At 42.2% G+C, this 18,736-nt stretch overlaps 1 protein-coding gene across 1 annotated transcript; it reads left to right on the plus strand.

Annotated features, from left to right (window-relative positions):
- Positions 1 to 1,299: 1,299 nt before the first annotated feature.
- Cops5 (COP9 signalosome subunit 5) lies at positions 1,300 to 18,259 on the plus strand. Its single transcript, XM_021225246.2, has 8 exons — positions 1,300 to 1,782; positions 4,189 to 4,423; positions 5,325 to 5,453; positions 6,785 to 6,850; positions 8,181 to 8,266; positions 12,195 to 12,306; positions 15,890 to 16,038; positions 18,023 to 18,259. The coding sequence occupies exons 1-8, from the start codon at positions 1,475 to 1,477 to the stop codon at positions 18,105 to 18,107; spliced, it is 1,170 nt and encodes a 389-aa protein (XP_021080905.1). The 5' UTR covers positions 1,300 to 1,474; the 3' UTR covers positions 18,108 to 18,259.
- Positions 18,260 to 18,736: the final 477 nt, after the last annotated feature.

Here is an 18,736-nt window from a genome sequence, read left to right on the forward strand (position 1 = left end):
CTCATCCTCCTGCCTCCAATTCCCAACGACTGGGTTACAGGCAGGTTCAACCACGCTCGACTTTACAAGGTAGTTAAAGAAGCCAATTCCCTCCATCTTCTGAAGCCAGTGTCAAAACCAACAGCTGTGGTGAAATTATCAATTCTGTTTTTTGTTTTTTTGTTTTGTTTTGTTTTGTTTTTTGTTTTTTTACGAGACAGGGTTTCTCTGTATTGATTTGGAGGCTGTCGGTCCAGCCTGGCCTAGAACTCACAGAGATCCGCCTGCCTCTGCCTCCTGAGTGCTGGGATTAAAGGCGTGCGCCTTAGCTAACTTGTGGGCTAAGAACCTGCAATAAAAGAAGATACAACACAAAGCTTGCTGGGCAAAACAAAACGTCCATGTGAAGCGGCTACAGAGCCTTCGAGATTCTGTGGAAGGAGCAGTTTTCAAAGAGTTAATGGAAGGCATCTCTGAGCTGTGATTTTTAAAGAGTAGTGTGTGCCTTAAAGTAGAAATGTCAGGAAGTGCATTTCAAGCAACACTTAACAACGAGCTATATGACTAAGCCAAGGAAAAAGTACGAATAGAATGAAAAGCTGCGGGAGGGGATCTAAAAGGAGATGGTGACGCTGGAGAAGTCTGTAGGACTGTTACAAAGAGCTATGTTGTTGGTTTTTTTCTAAGCAAGAAATAATTAAATATATTAGTATTAAACTCAAATTTCACGCATAACCTAGTGAGCATTTGGGGATGGGAATGAGAGGAAAGAAAACCTAAAAACACTAACGACTGGAACAAGTTTCACTTTAACCGCGGGAAGAAACAGCCGAGATTAAATCTGTACTGAGACAAACGACGTTCACAGAGCTGAAGACAAACTTTAAAAATAAGAATACTAAGGCAGCCACAGCTCCTAACACTTGTGTACATGTTACCTTATAAACAGGTCAAAAAGTTAACCTTAGCAACCGGGGAGTTTTGCTGCCCTCCTCGCAACAGTAACGAAAACACAAAAGCGAAATACCAACCACAAACCCGGGAGGTTTTCCACGACGCCAAGAATTATCTTAAAAGAGGTTGTCACGGCTAACTAACTCCCCCTCCAAAACCAACATCCAGACCCACTTACAACTCACACCTCGGTTTTTCTAGAAACATTTAGTAGTCAAAACTATTTTTTCAGTGAAGTACCTACACTATTAAAAAAAATAGTAAGTCCGAGTCCTAGTCTCCGCCCACTCGCAATATGGCGGAAGCTGAGTCTGCGCAGTCCGGGCAGGGACGGCCGATGCCTTCCTGGCATGTCAACAAGCCCTTCTTCCGGCGCGCAAGGCTGAACCATTCCCATCCCGACACTTTGTCTCCCTCGCAGCTCACACACACAGTTTTAAGAGGCAGCATGTACTCGTTTCGTCCGCCAAACTGTTCTTAGCTCACCGGCCTCTCGGCGGTTCCTGCACCAGCGCGCCGCCGCCGCGCCCCGACCCTCCTAATGGTCTGGACCAACGTCACCTCCGGTCCCAAGTGTCATGGCTGCCTTGAGAAGCTGGTGAGTGTGCACCCTCGGTGGGGAAGGTGCAAAGCCCGCACGCGGAGGCCCAGCGAAGGAAAGTTGCATCTCGGCGGTGGAGGCGACAACTTCTCCGGTCCCTCGGCCATGGCGGCTTCCGGGAGTGGTATGGCCCAGAAAACCTGGGAACTGGCCAACAACATGCAGGAAGCGCAGAGTATCGATGAAATCTACAAATACGACAAGAAACAACAGCAAGAAATCCTGGCGGCGAAACCCTGGACTAAGGAGTGAGGAGGTCCCTGGCGAGACGCAGGGGAGGGAAGGGATGGCGGGAGTTTAAGAGACCCTAGCGGGGTGGCTTTCCGGGGGACGACAACAGAATACCCGCCACGGTGTTTTCAGTCTGCCTTCTCCGGGTGGGTAGAGCCCAACCCCTCCCCTGGGGCCTGCTCCGAGTCCCCTTTCAGAAAGTTTCTTTAACAGACTTGCGTTCAGGGGGTGTAAAGGACTGACTTGGGGTGTCACTTTCTCAACAGGATTGTTTTTATAAATCTCCCACACACTGTCTTGAACCCAGTGGCTACAGGCACCTTGTCGCAGCCTTCAGTGAATCCTAAACTGAAGAGCGCATCTGTTTTCAGAATTCAAATGAGCAGGCCACTGACCTCAAAAAAAAAAAAAAAAGCCGTCAGCTCTTTTAGCACTTTTTTTTTCCTGTGATCATTTTAGGGACATACAAGTCCCTTACCAGTTCTCTAAAATACTACTACAGCGATTCATGTAAGCCAGGGATTATGAAATAGGGTTTAAAAACTATTTGCCTCCTAGCCAAATCCATCTGTCTCTGGGACTCATGACAAGTCGAAAGATTCTTTAGAACAGATTGTGTTAAGGAGAGTGGGGGGAAAATGACAGAGGTGTGGTCTAAACAAATCACTGTTTCCAGGTTTTTCGTCTTCTTAGCAAAGCTAGCTTTCACTGTGTGTTCTGTTTGCACGGTGTTTATTGAGTAGTTAATGTGGGCCTGGCACTGGCCTGAAGATTCTCATGTCATTTAGTAATCATGATAATCCAGTATTACTTCTCAGTAAATAGGAAAACAAGCAAATACATTCAGAAATCCACCCCATGATCATACTATAACAAAGAACTCAGTAACAACAGACTGAAAATCAGGTCTCACAGCTGTCAATTAAAACATTGACTGGCCTTAGGAAACTCAAATATCTAGACTTATCTGTAAGATAAAAATAAGCCTAGCTATTGGTGATGTTGTGAAGTAATTTACTAAGAACTAGATGAACCATATGTAATGAGAGCACAGTCGTGGTTGTCTTTGTCTTTTATGCCTTGGTTTCCAAGACCAGGTCTCAGTATCTTTCAGCTTGTGGTTGAAATTGAGCAAGAGCTGGAAAAGCCTTGGAGACCTGAGTGACCTGCATAGATTACCTGCAGATTGTTCCTAAACTGCATGTTTTAGATTGATAGAAACTGTAGACTTTCTGCTAATTATGCTCATATGAACACATAGGCTACATCAGTGGTTTTAAAATGTGTATGGTGTTCAAGAGTTTAATCCCATACAATGATGACACACTCAAAAGTGTCATCACAGGAAAAATGGGGATATTTACATCTACTTTTTAACCTTCACAATGATATCACAAGGAAGCCACAGCTTCAGCACACTGAAGGTATGTTAAGAGAGGTTAATAAGACTGGTAACCACCTTAGATTTTAGTGTTTCAGGGACTAAGCTAAGTACTTCAGGGACTAAGCTAAGCACTTCATGTACTTCTCATACTAACTATTAAATACGTACTTATGCAGCTATTAAGTAGCCAAGATTTAAACCTAAGCAAGTCAGTTTCAGAGGCCACATTTGTAAATTTTAGATCCTCCAGATCAGTGGGTAAGAGTGTTATTAAGCATGCAGACCTGAGTTCAAATCCTCAGCAACTATGTAAAAACCCATGTGTGGATGGTATATTGGTATCCTTAGCATTGTGTGGAAGGAGACAGAGACAGGAAGATCTATAAGCTGGTCTGCCAACCTAGCCAAAACAATCAGCTTCCAGTTAGTGTCTGTCCCAAGGGAATAAAGTGGAATAAAATAAATGACAACGAGTGGTCGCTGTGATACACACCTTTAATTCTAGCACTGAAAGTCTGGAGGCCAGATTGGTCTACAGAGTGAGTTCCAGGATAGCCAGGGCTATACAGTGAAACCCTGTCTCAAAAAGCAGAAGGAAAAAAAAAAAAAGAAATAGATGAAGACACCCAACAGCCCCCTGTCATCTTCATGTGCTTTCCGGTGGCACAGCAGTGAACATGTACCACATACAGTAATTAAATAAGTAAATTTAGGTCAAAGATTTAGGCCTGAGAAAGTAACCAGAGATTGATAATTCCATGTTAATGGAGAGAAAAGCAAGTATGGAGTTGATGGTATTCCCTCCGGTAGTATATTTAAATTTTACCTTAGACTCTTTCTTTCCTTTGGGGGCAGGGGGTAACAGCCTCTGAGGTGCTGTTTCCAGGCACCTTGTACTCGCTGTTTTCTTTTCCTCCCGCATTCCGCACTCCACTTCATCACTGTAAATCCCTTCGGTACTCTTTATTTTCACAGAAGCCGTCTTTTGAGATTGTACTTCATTAAAAACCTTAATCACACTGTGATTTTTGTTTTGTAGTCACCATTACTTTAAATACTGCAAAATCTCAGCACTGGCCCTACTGAAAATGGTGATGCATGCCCGATCAGGAGGCAACTTGGAAGTGATGGGTTTGATGCTTGGGAAAGTGGATGGAGAGACCATGATCATCATGGACAGTTTCGCTTTGCCTGTAGAGGGCACTGAGACCCGAGTAAATGCTCAGGCTGCTGCATATGAGTACATGGCTGCATACATAGAAAATGCCAAACAGGTAAAAATGTTGTTGCTTAAACTTTAATAACTCTAAGAATCTCAAGATGACTTAAAACTGTCCTTTTCACATTCAGTTTCATATTTTAAATTTAAGTTTTTATGTAAAATATTAAAAGTCTGGTGAGATTTATAATATAAATGGGGGAGGGGTCTTTCACAAATAAATTTTCACAGTCACTATCAGTTGTGTTTAAACAAAAGTGTAGACTAGAGTGCTCGCTTCGGCAGCACATATACTAAAAGTGTAGACTGGAGTTGTAACTGGTGGCAGGGCTCATGTTTGCCTCCTAAGCCCTGAGTTCAGTGTCTCCAGTACCCCTCAAGTAAACCAATGAGTGAACGAACGAATGAACGAACAAATAAATAAATAAGAAGTTTAGGAATTAATTATTCCTCAGTAGAAACCCAGCCAAATAAATGGCAGTGCATCTATTCATGGACAATGTAGGCAGGCTTTAAAAGGAAAAAAGTGCCAGGCGTTGGTGGCGCACGCCTTTAATCCCAGCACTCGGGAGGCAGAGGCAGGCAGATCTCTGTAAGTTGGAGACCAAGCCTGGTCTACAGAGCGAGTTCCAGGACAGCCTCCAAAACAATACAGAGAAACCCTGTCTCAAAAAACAAAAAAAAAGAAAAAGAAAAAGAAAAAGAAAGAAAGCTCGTCAGGCAGTGGTGGCGCATGTCTTTAATCCCAGCACTTGGAGGAGGGAAAGGATATGGGAAGGAGACTAAATACCCTTGTTCTTACACCTTGATAATTTTACACTGTACACATATATCATCTATTCAGAAAGTCTTGGCACGTTGTTATCTGACCACAGTGCTACTACATAAAGCCTGTAAATGACACTATCTGTGAAATTAAACCATACCTCAAACAAGGTTTTCCTTTCATATTTTAGGTTGGCCGCCTTGAAAACGCAATTGGCTGGTATCATAGCCACCCTGGTTATGGCTGCTGGCTCTCTGGAATTGATGTTAGTACACAGATGCTTAACCAGCAGTTCCAGGAACCATTTGTGGCTGTGGTGGTAAGTACTTTTTTTTCCCAAAGAAATAGAGTCTCTGCTTTTACACCCCCACGGAGGAGGCTTACAACCATCTGTAACTCCAGTTCCAGGATATTTGATGCCTCTCCCCTATATGCACCACATATTGCCTGGTGCCTGTGGAGACCACAAGAGGGCGCTGGGTTCCCTAGAACTCCTGGATTAGAGATGGTTGGAGGCCAGCATGTGGGTGCTGGGAAACAAACAGCTCTCTCTGCTAGAGTAGCAAGTACCCCTGGCTGCTGAGTCTCCAGCCCTTCAAAGTTTGCTTTTGGATTTGATTTCATTTGATTTTTGTTGTTGTTCTGGGCACAGGTCTCTCTGTTATGTAGCACTGACTGTCCTGGAACTGGATGTATAGACCAGCTGGCCTGGAACTCCTGGAAATCCACTTGCCTCTGCCTCCTGAGTGCTGAGATTAAAGGCCCCACCACACCCAGGTTGCATTGGGTTTTGGTTTGTTCTTAGGGTTTTGGGGGGGGGTTGTTGTTGTTGTTGTTGTTGTCAAAAACAGATTTTATTAAGTTCTTCAAGAATATTTGCTAAAGAATGACTATTGGAAAACTTAAACAGTGTGATAAGGACGCTCTGGCGTCATTCTACCGAGGATGTTCTTAACCTCCCTGCATCTCACACTTCTGTAGATGCGGGTAGAACCTTTTCAGCTTCTCAGCGCTTCATAAGCATTTAATCAGGGTTGACTGGAGAAGCGGAAATGGCTAGAGCCTGTCCACTTTTATGTCCAGAATGTTTTAGATGCAATCTAGGATCTTTAAAAGGAAACTAACAATTATTCGTGTATTAAAGGGGGCAGCTAGGGGTAGCTAGTTTCTCAGTTAATTCATTACTTTTCTTGACTGACTGACTTACTTACTGACTGATTGATTGATTGGATAGGTTTATGTTTTGGTTTGGTTTGGTTGCTTTGGATTTTCAAGACAGGGCTTTTCTGTGCAGCCCTAGCTGTCCTGGAACTCACTCTTTAGACCAGGAGGCTGGCCTTGAACTCAAAGATCTACCTGCCTTGCTTCCTGAGTGCTGCTGAGCTTAAAGGCCTGTGTAGTCACCACCTGACGCATTCATTTGTTTTAAAGACATTGACTTGCCAAGTAGCATGAATAGCTTAAGTCATACTAAACAAATATTCTTTGGTCATATGATAACTTAATTGTAATCTATAAATTAACTGAAGTACTCGTATTTCATTGAACCTTTCTAATTTTGGTTAGTATATATAGTGCTATATTTACTTGGTTGTAGTTTTCTGGAGCATATGGTTTATTTGACCAATATTAAATATCTATCTTTTGTAGATTGACCCAACCAGAACAATATCTGCGGGAAAAGTGAATCTTGGCGCCTTTAGGACATATCCAAAGGTAATTTGGATAGAGGAACTGTGAGGAGTAGTCTCATGTAGTCTAGGCCAGCCTTGAATTTACTGTGTAGCTCTAGCTCTGAAGTACTGGGATTACAGATGTGTGCCACCACAGAGGTAGGGTATAGACACCGTATGCCAGTCATAAGACAACTTCCCCTGTCTGAGACAGGGCCTTTTGCTTTTCCTGTGTACAGCTAGCTAGCCAGCCAGGTTCTTTGGAGATTATCACCACCTCCCACCTGGCCACAGGTAACTAGAGATGCAGATGTGCACTAACAGACCCAGCTTTGTGTGGGGCCTGGGGTTTAAATTTACTTTCTCACATTTAATCAGTGAACTTTTCTTTTTCATTGTTAGGGGTACTAGGCAAGCACTTTACACCTGAGCTATATATAAACCTGTGTAGTACCTTTTTGTGTAGAATTTTCAAATGCAAAATTGCAAACTGTTACGGTCCATATCAAAAGATAACACATTTATGTTACATATTACTCTTGCCAGACAAAGGGTTTTAATTATTAAGAAACATTCGTGTGCCCATAGCATTTTGACAAGGACTACAGAAGCAAGCTAAATCCATTTCCTGAAGGGAGCCTGTGATGAGCAGTAGATAAGAGTACAGGCACACAGCACATAAGAACAAGAGAAACAAAGCTGTAAGCCAAGCTACACCAAGGCACACCCAGAGCAGATAACGGGGTTGGGGTCAAGTAGGAGTAATTCTTTCTAAGATGTGTTGTTTGGTTTGGCTTTGCTTTTAAGATAGGATCATACTCCATAACCCTGGCTCACTTGGAACTGGCTACATAGACTCTGCTGGCGTCCTTTTGTCTCTGCCTCCCAAGTACTGAAATCAGCATGTGTGAGCCACCAGGCCCAGCTGTTATTAAAATATCGGTGCTTATTATTTGGCTGTCCAGAATTTGGTCCTGTTGTGGAATATTTTGTTTTACATTGTAAAGGTCTAAGGTGCCTTCTGATTGGTTTAATAAAGAGCTAAATGGCCAATAGCTAGGCAGGAGCGAATAGGTGGAGCTTCTGAATAGAGAGGGAGAAACTGGGAGGAGAAATCTAGGAATGCATATTTGCCAGCAAGACATGGAAAGGACACAGGAGGTACAAGATGGAAGAGAGGTAACGCTACGTGGCAGAACGTAAATTAATATAAATGAGTTAAGTTAATTAAGACCTAGTTGAGACAAGCTTTCATAATTAAATAAGTCTCCGTGTCGTTATTTGTGAGCTACAAGGTCCCATATATAAGAACCTGCAGAGAAACAGTAAAGGGCTTTGCCTTATGCTATTTTCCATTTTCTGTTTTCGTTCAGGGCTACAAGCCTCCTGATGAAGGACCTTCTGAATACCAGACTATCCCACTTAATAAAATAGAAGATTTTGGCGTGCACTGCAAACAGTGAGTAATTGAACAGTTGTTGGGGCTACAGATGTGACACAACAAAAGAGAGCTTGTCTGTCATTCCCAAGGCCCTGGGTTCAACCCCAGCACCACAACTCAGAAATCATTCAGTCAAAGCCTTTTATTTCACACATGAGAAAGACTCAAACAAAATGCATTTCCTAATATATAACACTTTTAAAATACTAGTGAAAAGGTATGAATTTAAGATAATACTCAAAGTGTTTAATAATTCTCTTTTCACTTGTTTTTCAATAATTATTTTAATCTAGCTCATTGTCTTACAAATAATCATAAACTTTTTTTCATTGCACAAAATACTCAGTCCATAAAAAAAAAATAACAGTTGACATGTACCCAAGTATAGCTTGACAGTAATGTGTTTGCTGCCCTTAAAATACACCATTTTGAGACGGCAAGATGGCCCAGTGAATAAAGTACTTGATGCCAAGGCTGACAACCTAAATTCAATCCCCAGGACCTATACAATGGAAAAAGAGAATTTATCCCTGCCAATTGTCCTCTGACTTTTTTTTAAGATTTATTTATTTATTATGTATACAATATTCTGCCTGCATGTATCCCTGCAGGCCAGGAGAGGGCACCAGATCTCATTACAGATGGTTGTGAGCCACCATGTGGTTGCTGGGAATTGAACTCAGAACCTCTGGAAGAGCAGCCAGTGCTCTTAACCTCTGAGCCATCTTTCCAGCCTTGTCCTCTGACTTTTACATGGTACACTCATCCACACTTATGCGTACACACACAATAAATAAATATAATTTTTAAGTGCCCATTTTTCATTTAGCAAAGACTCTTTTCTCCGAGTTAAGAAAGCCAAGGAGAGCATCTTTACATATTTTATAAATATATCTCAACACCTTGCCTACTGCCACCTTCACCTGAGCTATGCCATCTGAAGTCCAAGCATGGCCCTGAATCTCTAACTCATCTTCCGGGTCTGCGCTTCACCTGGGTCTTAAAGATGAGTCAGTCAGACTGGTTCTGCTAAAATGTTCATCAGAGCATGGCTTCCCTCAAAGTGGTATTGCATCTTACCAAGAATGAGATCCACAAGCCATACAGATTATACAACCCTCTGTGATCTGGCCCCCAATCTTCTCTCACCATTGAAGTTAGCCAACTGTGCAGATAAGCTGCTGACATTCGTCCTCATTTTCATGTAGCTCACTAACTGCTGTACATGAGGGTCTGTTTCCAGATCACTTTGTCCCCAATAGCACCTTCCTGTCACTTGTACCTGTTTCCTTCTTAGCAGTCACCATGGAATTTTTTGGTTCCTTGCTGTTGAACAGAATTTCTCACTGCTATGTTCTTGCATTTAAAATCGGGCATAGCACATAGAAAGGTGGGCACTTTTAAAATGTTGCTTAAATAAGTGAGTGATTATCTAATGTCCCTTTTCTCTGTATCTCCTACCCCGCCTTGAAGGAGTATCTTGACTACCATGTGCTACTACTGATCATAACGTACAACCAAATGTGAGCGGCGGTTCTCTGACAGGATCAGCTTCATAGTCTCGTGTGTGCTGCTCAGGTTCTCTACCCCTGAGCTCCACCCTAGCCTCCCCAAATCTGCTTGGAATGTAGAATCTGATATGCTAAATGTTTAAGCACGTAGTAGATAAGTGTTTACAATATGCCTTTATAAACTCAGTAAAGATAAGATGTCTAAGGTATGCTTATATAAACTCAACAAAGTAAAAAGAAAGAAGATATATTCCTTATAGCTTGCATAGATGTTGGTTTATTTTACTACAGTGCACAAATCATAATAACTAAGTTTCATTGTGAAATTTGTATGTGCATATGATACATTTGACCATATTCATTCCCATTACCCTTTCTCACGCTCTCTCTCTGCTGATCCCGTCTCTCTTCCCATCCCGTCCCATTGGTGCTTTTGTGGGCTTTTGTCATTTGTTTATATTTTTGGATGACCCATTGAGTTGCAGGAGTGTTGCCTTGTTTACAGAAGCATTACCAGTGAGCACATCACTAGAGAAAGAGCCTCGTCCTCTCCAGCATCCATTCACTGTATAAATCCTCAGGGAAGGTGGGGCTTGGGAGTCCTGCCCCCACCATGACCCAGTCTAGTGTAGGTAATCACAGCTGCTCTGAAGTAAGAGTGGCCATGACAGTAGCCATGCACGCCTTTAATGCCAACACTTGGGAGGCAGGGGCAGGTGGATCTCTGAGTTCGAGGCCAGCCTGGTCTACAGAGTAAGTTCTATGACAGCCAGGGCTGTTACACTGAGAAATCCTGTCTCAGAAAAAGCCGCCACCACCACCACCAAAAAAAAAGAATGCTGACATTCCTGGCAGCCAACCTTCCACAGAATTCACCCTCCATTCCCCTGTCTCTTACATTTTTTCTGCCCTTCTTCCATGATGGTTCCTGAGCCTTGGGAAGAGGGGTGATGCTGATGTCCACTTTACAGTTGAGCATTCCACTATCACTCATTCTAACCAGCAATCCGTTTCGAGTCTGCAATAACTGCTGCCCACTGCAAACAGAAGCTGCTCTGACCATAGCTGCCAGCAGCAATAATCTTCGAATATAAACAAAATTTAGAAGGCAATTTGATTGGTACATTATGTCCATCTAGTAAAATAATAGTAGTAACTTCCCACAATGTCAGCCATGGGCTTTTGACTACATTGGCAGGATGAGGCAAGGATCCCACTTCCTGTGAAGTAGCCCTCAAATCCAGTCAGTAACATAGCAGACTTGCCCCTGTTGAACTAGAGGCCCGTGTTTAGCAGATTGGTATGGTATCATAGCACACAGGAGCCACAGGAAGGTAAACCTGTTGATGGCAGTCCTCCCCCAGCCTGTATAACATCCTCAAGCATTATGGGGGCTAGCCAGCAGGAAGGACCTGCACCCAGTTTCTGCTTGATTTGTCTGTGTCCTCTGTCTTAGCTACTTTTCTGCTGCCGTGACAAAACACCATAAAATCCAGTCAACTTATAAAATAAAGCATTTAATTTGTGGCTCTTGGTTCCAGAGAATTGGTCCATGATGATTATAGTGTGAACCGTGGTAGCAGGCGGGCATGGGGCTGGAGCAGTAACTGAGAGCTTGCACCTGATCCATGAGGGGGAGAGAGAGAGTTAACTGTGAAACCTCAGAGCCCATTTCCAGTGGCACACCTCCTCCAACAAGGCCATACCTTCTAATCCTTTCCAAACAGATCCAGCCACTAGAGACCAAGCATTCAAATGGATGAGCCAAGGGGGCCATTCTCATCCAGCCACTGCATCCTGAGACCAGCCATGTGATGTCTGTAGGAGCTTTGTGTGTTAAGTAGTTTGACTTACAAAGCCTTAATAGAAGTAGAATGTAGATGTCTCGTTTGGTTTGGCCTTGAAGTGCTGTAGCACTGTCCCTAAGTTACTTCCCAGCCCTTGGAGTTCTGCTTGGTTGGTTAGTTTAGTTTTAGTTTTTTGAGACAACGTCTCTATACATAGCCCTGACTGTCCTGAAACTCAATATGTAGACCAGGTTGGACTCAAACTCACAAAGATCTTAGTTGCTTCTGCCTAAGATTCAAGAGGGTGTGTGTGTGTGTGTGTGTGTGTATATATCAAGAAAGGTTAGTAGCCAGGCATTGGTGGCGCACGCCTTTAATCCCAGCACTCAGGAGGCAGAGGCAGGCGGATCTCTGTGAGTTCGAGACCAGCCTGGTCTACAGAGCAGGTTCCAGGACAGCCTCCAAAACAACACAGAGAAACCCTAGGTTAGTAGATATAGAGTCACACCACCAGGAGACAAGGTACCTGTTGTTCAGCTATAAGATTATCTGAATATAAAATATAATTTGCTTAAGTAAAGCCAAGACTTCTATGCAATGTAACAGTGCATTTTTTTCCCTTGCCAAATGTGTACTTTTGTTTTGTAGATATTATGCCTTAGAAGTCTCATATTTCAAATCCTCTTTGGATCGTAAACTACTTGAGCTCTTGTGGAATAAATACTGGGTGAACACCCTGAGTTCCTCTAGCTTGCTTACTGTAAGTACTGTACTTGTTTCACTTGAATTTTGTTGTTTTTTGAGATAGTCTTACTCTGAAGCCTAAGCTGGGCTCAAACACTTGAAGGTCAAAGAACAAACCAGCAGTGCTAGTTCTAACCAAGCTATAAGAGCTGTTTAACATTCGAAACTCATTTCACAGAGAGACACATGCGCATCAAGGCTGGAACAGGGTTCTACACCAAGCTTGCTGTCATGCTAGGCATGAGAGACTGTCTTAAGGTTTCTATTGCAATGAGGAGATACCATGACCACAGCAGCTCTTACAATGAAAACATTTCATTGGGATGGCTCATTTAGAGGTTCAGTCCATTATCATTATGGTGGGGAACATGGGGTGTGCTTGACCAGAAGTCAGCCAGAAGTCAGCTGAGACAGTGGGTAGTATCCTGAGCATAGGAAACCTCAAAGCCCACACCCGCAGTGACATTTCCTCCAGCAAAGCCATATCCACTCCAACAAAGTCACACCTTGTAATAGTGCCAGTCCCAATGAGATTCTGGGGCCAGTTACATTCAAACTACCACAGAGACCAAATCTAAATGTCAAATAGAACACCAATTGATGTGAAATCTGCTTGTGCCTTAAAAAGATTAATAGAGAAAAAAACAAAAAGACTGTTTTCATTGCCTCAGATAACAGATAGGTCTCTGACACATAACGCTCTAGTTTGGTGGTTCTCAACCTGTGGGTCAAAACCCCACAGGGTTCACATCAGATACTTACATTATGATTCATAACAGTAGAAAATTACAGTTATGAAGTAGCAATGAAATAATTTTATGGTTGGGGTCACCACAACATAAGGAACTATATTACATACAGCGTTGCAGCAGTAGGAGATCGAGAACCACTTATATAGTTAGAAATAACAGAGAGACACTGTGTAAGTTAGTAGACCTAGGAGCAGAGCATTCCTGGGCACACTTATATTCTCAGTCAAGCACTGGTAAAGCCACAGCTTTCTTTCAGCTTTGCAAGGTTCATACTCAGGCCTCATTTTGAAAGCAGAGGACAGGCAGCTTTACCTTCTGACCGTTCAGAAGACAAACACCAGCATACATGTCCCTGCATGTGCTCAGTTTTGCTTAGCTCACATGCCCATCCTTAAGACGTGTCGTGGGGCAGAGCAATGAATTTGATGAGTGGCTGGGCTGCTGGTGTGAAAACAATTCTTTGAGGAGCATGGGGATTAAGGTGGAGAACGAGTTCCTGGAAGTCAATCTAGTGATCATTATAAATGCCAAGCAAAGAAAGGCATTAACTCAATGTGTCCTGACTGGCCTTGCAGTTGCTATGTAGCCAAGGATGACCCTGAACTTCTTTCTGTCCCCACCCTCTCTGAGCGCTGGGATTCTAGGCATGTGCATCACTTCCAATTTTAGTGGCTGAGCCTTGGTGTAAAATAGTGGCAGTGACACTGTAAGTATTACTAAGTACATAAGGTACTTTACATAAAGCATCCCATAAACTTAGCAAGTGCCTAGCTTACAGTAAAGTCTCAAAAAATGATTACTAGTGCTTTGTTTAGTGCATTATATTCTTGGAAAGACTCCCTTGTCCTTTTTTGCTTTAAACGTAATTTGACAAGGTCTGTAGTCTTACTACAAGTAGCAAATTAAAAAGAGAGCAGACTGGACATAGTGGTATGTGTCTGTAATACTGGTCTTTGGGACTTGAGAGGTTGAGTCAAAAGGATCAGGAGTGCCAGGTCTTCCTCACCACACTGTAAGCTGGAGGCCAGCCTGGGTCACATGGGACCATCTTGTTTTAAACAAAAGTAAAGGAGGAAGGAGAGCAATCATACTAGAAAATATGAATCCCGTGTGCCACACCATGACCCAGTATGTTGTTCCCTTAGAGACAGGTATATTTACAGTCAGAAGTGACACCTGGTGGTGGCAGGGAGAGAAACCACTAAGACAACATCAGTAAAGGCAGTTGGATATACCTGCTTAGTCCTGTGACTGCCTGTCCCTGTTTTCCAGCATTGCAATATGAGGACATGAATAGTTGGGACAAGTGGGAATTACTAAGTACCTTCACCACTTAGCTAACTCACCAGCCTGATGCAAGGTCTTGCCTTATACATAGCCTTGACTATCCTGCAACTCACACTATAGTCAAGACTGTCTTGATTACATTTATAGTTACCAGTTTTAGATTAAAACTAAAAAGACATCTCATAGAAACCTTTTTTAAAATATAACAGTTAGCAAGACATGGTGGTATATGCCCGTAATTGAGCCTGATTCATTTGACACCCTGTCCCAAAACAAATCAAATGAGAATATTACAATTAGGCCTGGGTGTGTAGTTTGGTTATGCTTGCCTAGCTTGTATACGACTCTAGTCTCAATCCCCAGCATTAGACACGACACAGATACATAGACAGAGTGTATGTGTGTATTTATACATCTGTTAAATGTATAAATGTAACTTAATAGTTTTTAATTTGTAAAATACATAATATATTTGAAAATAGTATGTAATAATTCTCAAATGTAGGTATGAATGAGGGCATACAGCAGTACTCTAATAAGAACAGTCACAAAACTAGCTAATAATTAGTAAGCCTTTCTTAGGTGCCCTGGACAGTCCTAGAGCTTTAAGGTAGAAATCATTGCTACCCACTTCTGTTCTGAAGAGGTCCAGGAGACGTGTTCCAGGCATCCCAACCAACCTGCTACAAGGTCAGATTCCATTTTCAAGATGTCCAGGAGGCGTGGTCCAGGCATTCCAACCAAACTGCTACAGGGTCAAAATTTGACATGCAAAGGCATTCCTCAAAGCCTTCATAATGACAAAACTTGATTTAAGCAAAGGAGAAAATGACACATTCAGTCTTGAAATTAGTTTTTAAAAATCTAAAATCAAATTGATAGATTTTAGGAGCAATTTTTACAGCTATGACATAACTTCTTCACTGTCTATCCGTTCCATCTTTACATTTTTTATATATAGAATGTTAAATTAATTTACATAAAAATCAGTGGATTTTGTCAGGCATGGTGGTACAACGCCTTTGATCCCAGCACCGGGAGACAGAGGCAGGGGGGAATCTCTGAATTTGAGGCCAGCCTGGTCTACAGAGCAAGTTCCAGAACAGCCAGGGCTACACAGAGAAACCCTGTTTTGGGAAAAAACAATCATTGGGTTTTTAGCCAGGTATGGTGGTACACACCTTTATTCCCAATGCTAGGAATCAGAGGCAGGCAGATCTCTTTGAGTTCAAGGCCAGTCTGGTTTACCTAGTAAGTTCCAGGACAAAAATAAAAACAAGTGTGTGTGGGTTGGTAGATGTTTGGGCAGTGGGAGTGAGGGTCTGGACAGAATGAATGGTATATCTGTAGTTCCAGCTACTCAACAGAGTAAGACCAACATGGGCACCTAACAGGACCCTGTCTCAAAACAAAAATGAAGGCTGAGAGTATAACTCTGTAGTGGAGTACTTGCTTTATATGTACATGGTCTCTGAAGGCAGTCTTAGCCATGGAAAAAAAGACAGAATTTTTTCACGATGAGCCTGTGTTGACAATGACATGACGCCATTTTCTCCACAGAATGCAGACTATACCACTGGCCAAGTGTTTGATTTGTCTGAAAAATTAGAGCAGTCGGAAGCCCAGCTGGGACGAGGGAGTTTCATGTTGGGTTTAGAAACACATGACCGGAAGTCAGAAGACAAACTTGCCAAAGCTACTAGAGACAGGTAAGCATTCATGTGTAGGTCCTGCCCGACTTTTCTCTCAGAGTTTACAGGGAGTAAATCCTGATTCCTGTGGTTCACTCAGCTACAACTTAGGAAATGCCTGAATATTATGAGCTTGACCTTTAAAAAGTCATGTAATTTTAAATTCACTTTCCAATTTTAGGGGACATTAGGCAAAATAAAAAGCTCAACTCAAAGATCTAGGAATATCATAGCCACATGGAGTACAAGGAAAGCTGGCCCTGACTAGATCTTTTTTCAGAGGAAGGGCTTCCAAAAGCATGCTTACCCTTTCGTCAACTAAACATTTTCTGAAGAATTAACATATCTTAAATTTGCCAAATTTCAGATTCCAGAATATTGTGGAAAAGATTCTCTCTTAAGTCTTTCTTTCTGCACTATTTTATTATCCCATATTTTACTTACTAATTATTTCCTTGGCATGTGGTCTCTGATAACTTAGATGAGAATGTGGCCATTGATGACAGACTGTGTGGGGTTGAAAACAGTAGCATTTACTGCCACAAAACCTTTTAAGCTGGCTTGTTGGGAAGGGGGGCATCTTCCGTCAACACATTTCCACTCTTGGGGTGATTTTTTTTTTCTTTTTTCACAAGCTGTTTCCTTCTTGCTAAAATTGAAAGGCAGGGCTTTTCTCCATCTCCTGGTGCCTGCCAGGATTTCCACCTGTACTGTGTTTTCTCTTTAACGCTAATAAAATTGTCTTTGAGCATAAAGCAAACAAACAAAACACTGTTCTATAGAAGGAAGGGAGAGGGAAGGTGACGTTTAACTTGCACTGGCGTCATCATATGTTAGAAGTACCTCATCTGCTCATCTTGGTGGAGACAGTGGCTTAACACCTAGCTGCCGTGCACAGCGCTCTGGTCCATCCCTGGCACCACAAACCAAACCAAGAAACATGTCTTTCTCCTCCATGGGCTTTCAGATGGTGCAGCGGCCACACCGGCTTTGGCTGTCTTCGTGTGTGAACTCATGATTGTGTCTACATTTGTTTCCAGTGCTGGGCTCCACCATTGTCATTTCCCCAGCCAATTCATTCTGAAGTAAAAGTTTCCTTTGTTTGTCCTGGGGGATTTTTTTACTTTGTTACTTTGAAGGTTTTCATTTTGGATTTTGTTTGTCTTGTTTTCTCACAGGAATTCTTCACTTTGTAGCAACAAAGTAGGGAGGTCAAGAGTAATAGTAGAAAGTAAAGTAAATTACTTTAATGAAAAGTTAACTCTTCTGAATATTGATGGAGCTTTTGGTTTTTCTATTTCTTTATCATTTCTGAAATCTTAAGTCCTTCATGCACTGGCCTGACTTTCAGCTCTCCAGACAGTGTTTATAGTTGTTTAAAATTACTTTCTAAATTTTCTGGAGGAATAACCGATTTTAAAAAGTTTTTTTACATTGACTGGTGTGTGTGTGTGTGTGTGCGCGCGCCTGTGTTCGCGAGTGCATGGCGCACACGCCTTCCCAGGCATGCATGTGAAATTCAGAGGACAGTTTGTGGGATCTGTTCTATCCTTCCACCACTTGGGATTCTGAGGATTTAACTCAAGTGGTCAAGCTAGGTAGCTTGACCTGACTGAGCCACCTTGCAACCCCAGAAATAATATATTTTGACATAATACTGCAATCCATGTGTAATTATTGGATATTGCTGTGTAGATACATATGAATGTATAGTTTTAGTTGCCTTCAAAAACAGAATTTTCCCCAAAGCCACTGAGTAGCAAAACTAACTGTTACAAATTGTATCAAAATTTAGTTATTCCTCTATGAAGGTTCTAGTCGGTAACAAAACACTTAACAAGCAAAGTAGAAAATTTTTTTAAAAGTCACAAGGAAAATATTGGCATGATTTGAAAAACATGAATAAAACTAGATCATTCCTGGGCATCCAAGGATGAACATGGAGGAAAGGGTGATGTTTGAATCCGTGTTCCGCTTGTGACATTGTGTTTCTTCTTTCCAGCTGTAAAACAACCATAGAAGCCATCCACGGATTGATGTCTCAGGTTATTAAGGATAAACTGTTTAATCAAATTAACGTCGCTTAGGTACCACTGAGTACTCTTCCTGAAAGTGGAAATGTGGAAGAAAACAAAGCTCTAATAACACTTTTAAACCAGTTAGCAAGACTCAGACTAGAAGACTACGGTGCTGTGTGGAGACCTGAATGTTAGCACTATAATAAAACTATCACGTGAAACCGGCCTTCTGTGCTTTGTGGGCAGGGTTGCTTCTGGTGCTCTTGCTTATGGGAGGAAACCTTACTAGATCTTTTCTGTGTTTCAAGTCATGCCTATCAAAGTAACAAAAAAAAAATCTCATTTCATCATGAGAGTCAGAAACTTCAGGGTTTTTTGTTGTTGTTGTTTTGTTGGTTTTTTTTTTTTTTTTTTTTTTTTGGTTTGTTGTATACATTCTTGTTCCGTCTGCTGCGCGGCCTGTGTCCGAGAATGTGCGGAGGGTGTCGGGTAGAGACTCGTTCAATGATATAAAGAGAACTTTAAACAGGCTCCAAAAAGGTTCAAGAAAACCTCCTAAGAAAAGCTCCCACCAGAGAAGCTTCTGCTCTCTCCTCTACCCTCGCTGGTTCTGCTCTGACCCAGAGGTGGATGTGTGTGGGTTTTTGAAGGTGCAGTTAGTCTTTGGACAAGGTCGAGGTCAGGGCGGTTTTTGTGGG

The sequence above is a fragment of the Mesocricetus auratus genome, unplaced genomic scaffold (genome assembly GCF_017639785.1).
Source record: "Mesocricetus auratus isolate SY011 unplaced genomic scaffold, BCM_Maur_2.0 Super-Scaffold_6730, whole genome shotgun sequence".
NCBI classification, from domain to species: Eukaryota; Metazoa; Chordata; class Mammalia; order Rodentia; family Cricetidae; genus Mesocricetus; species Mesocricetus auratus.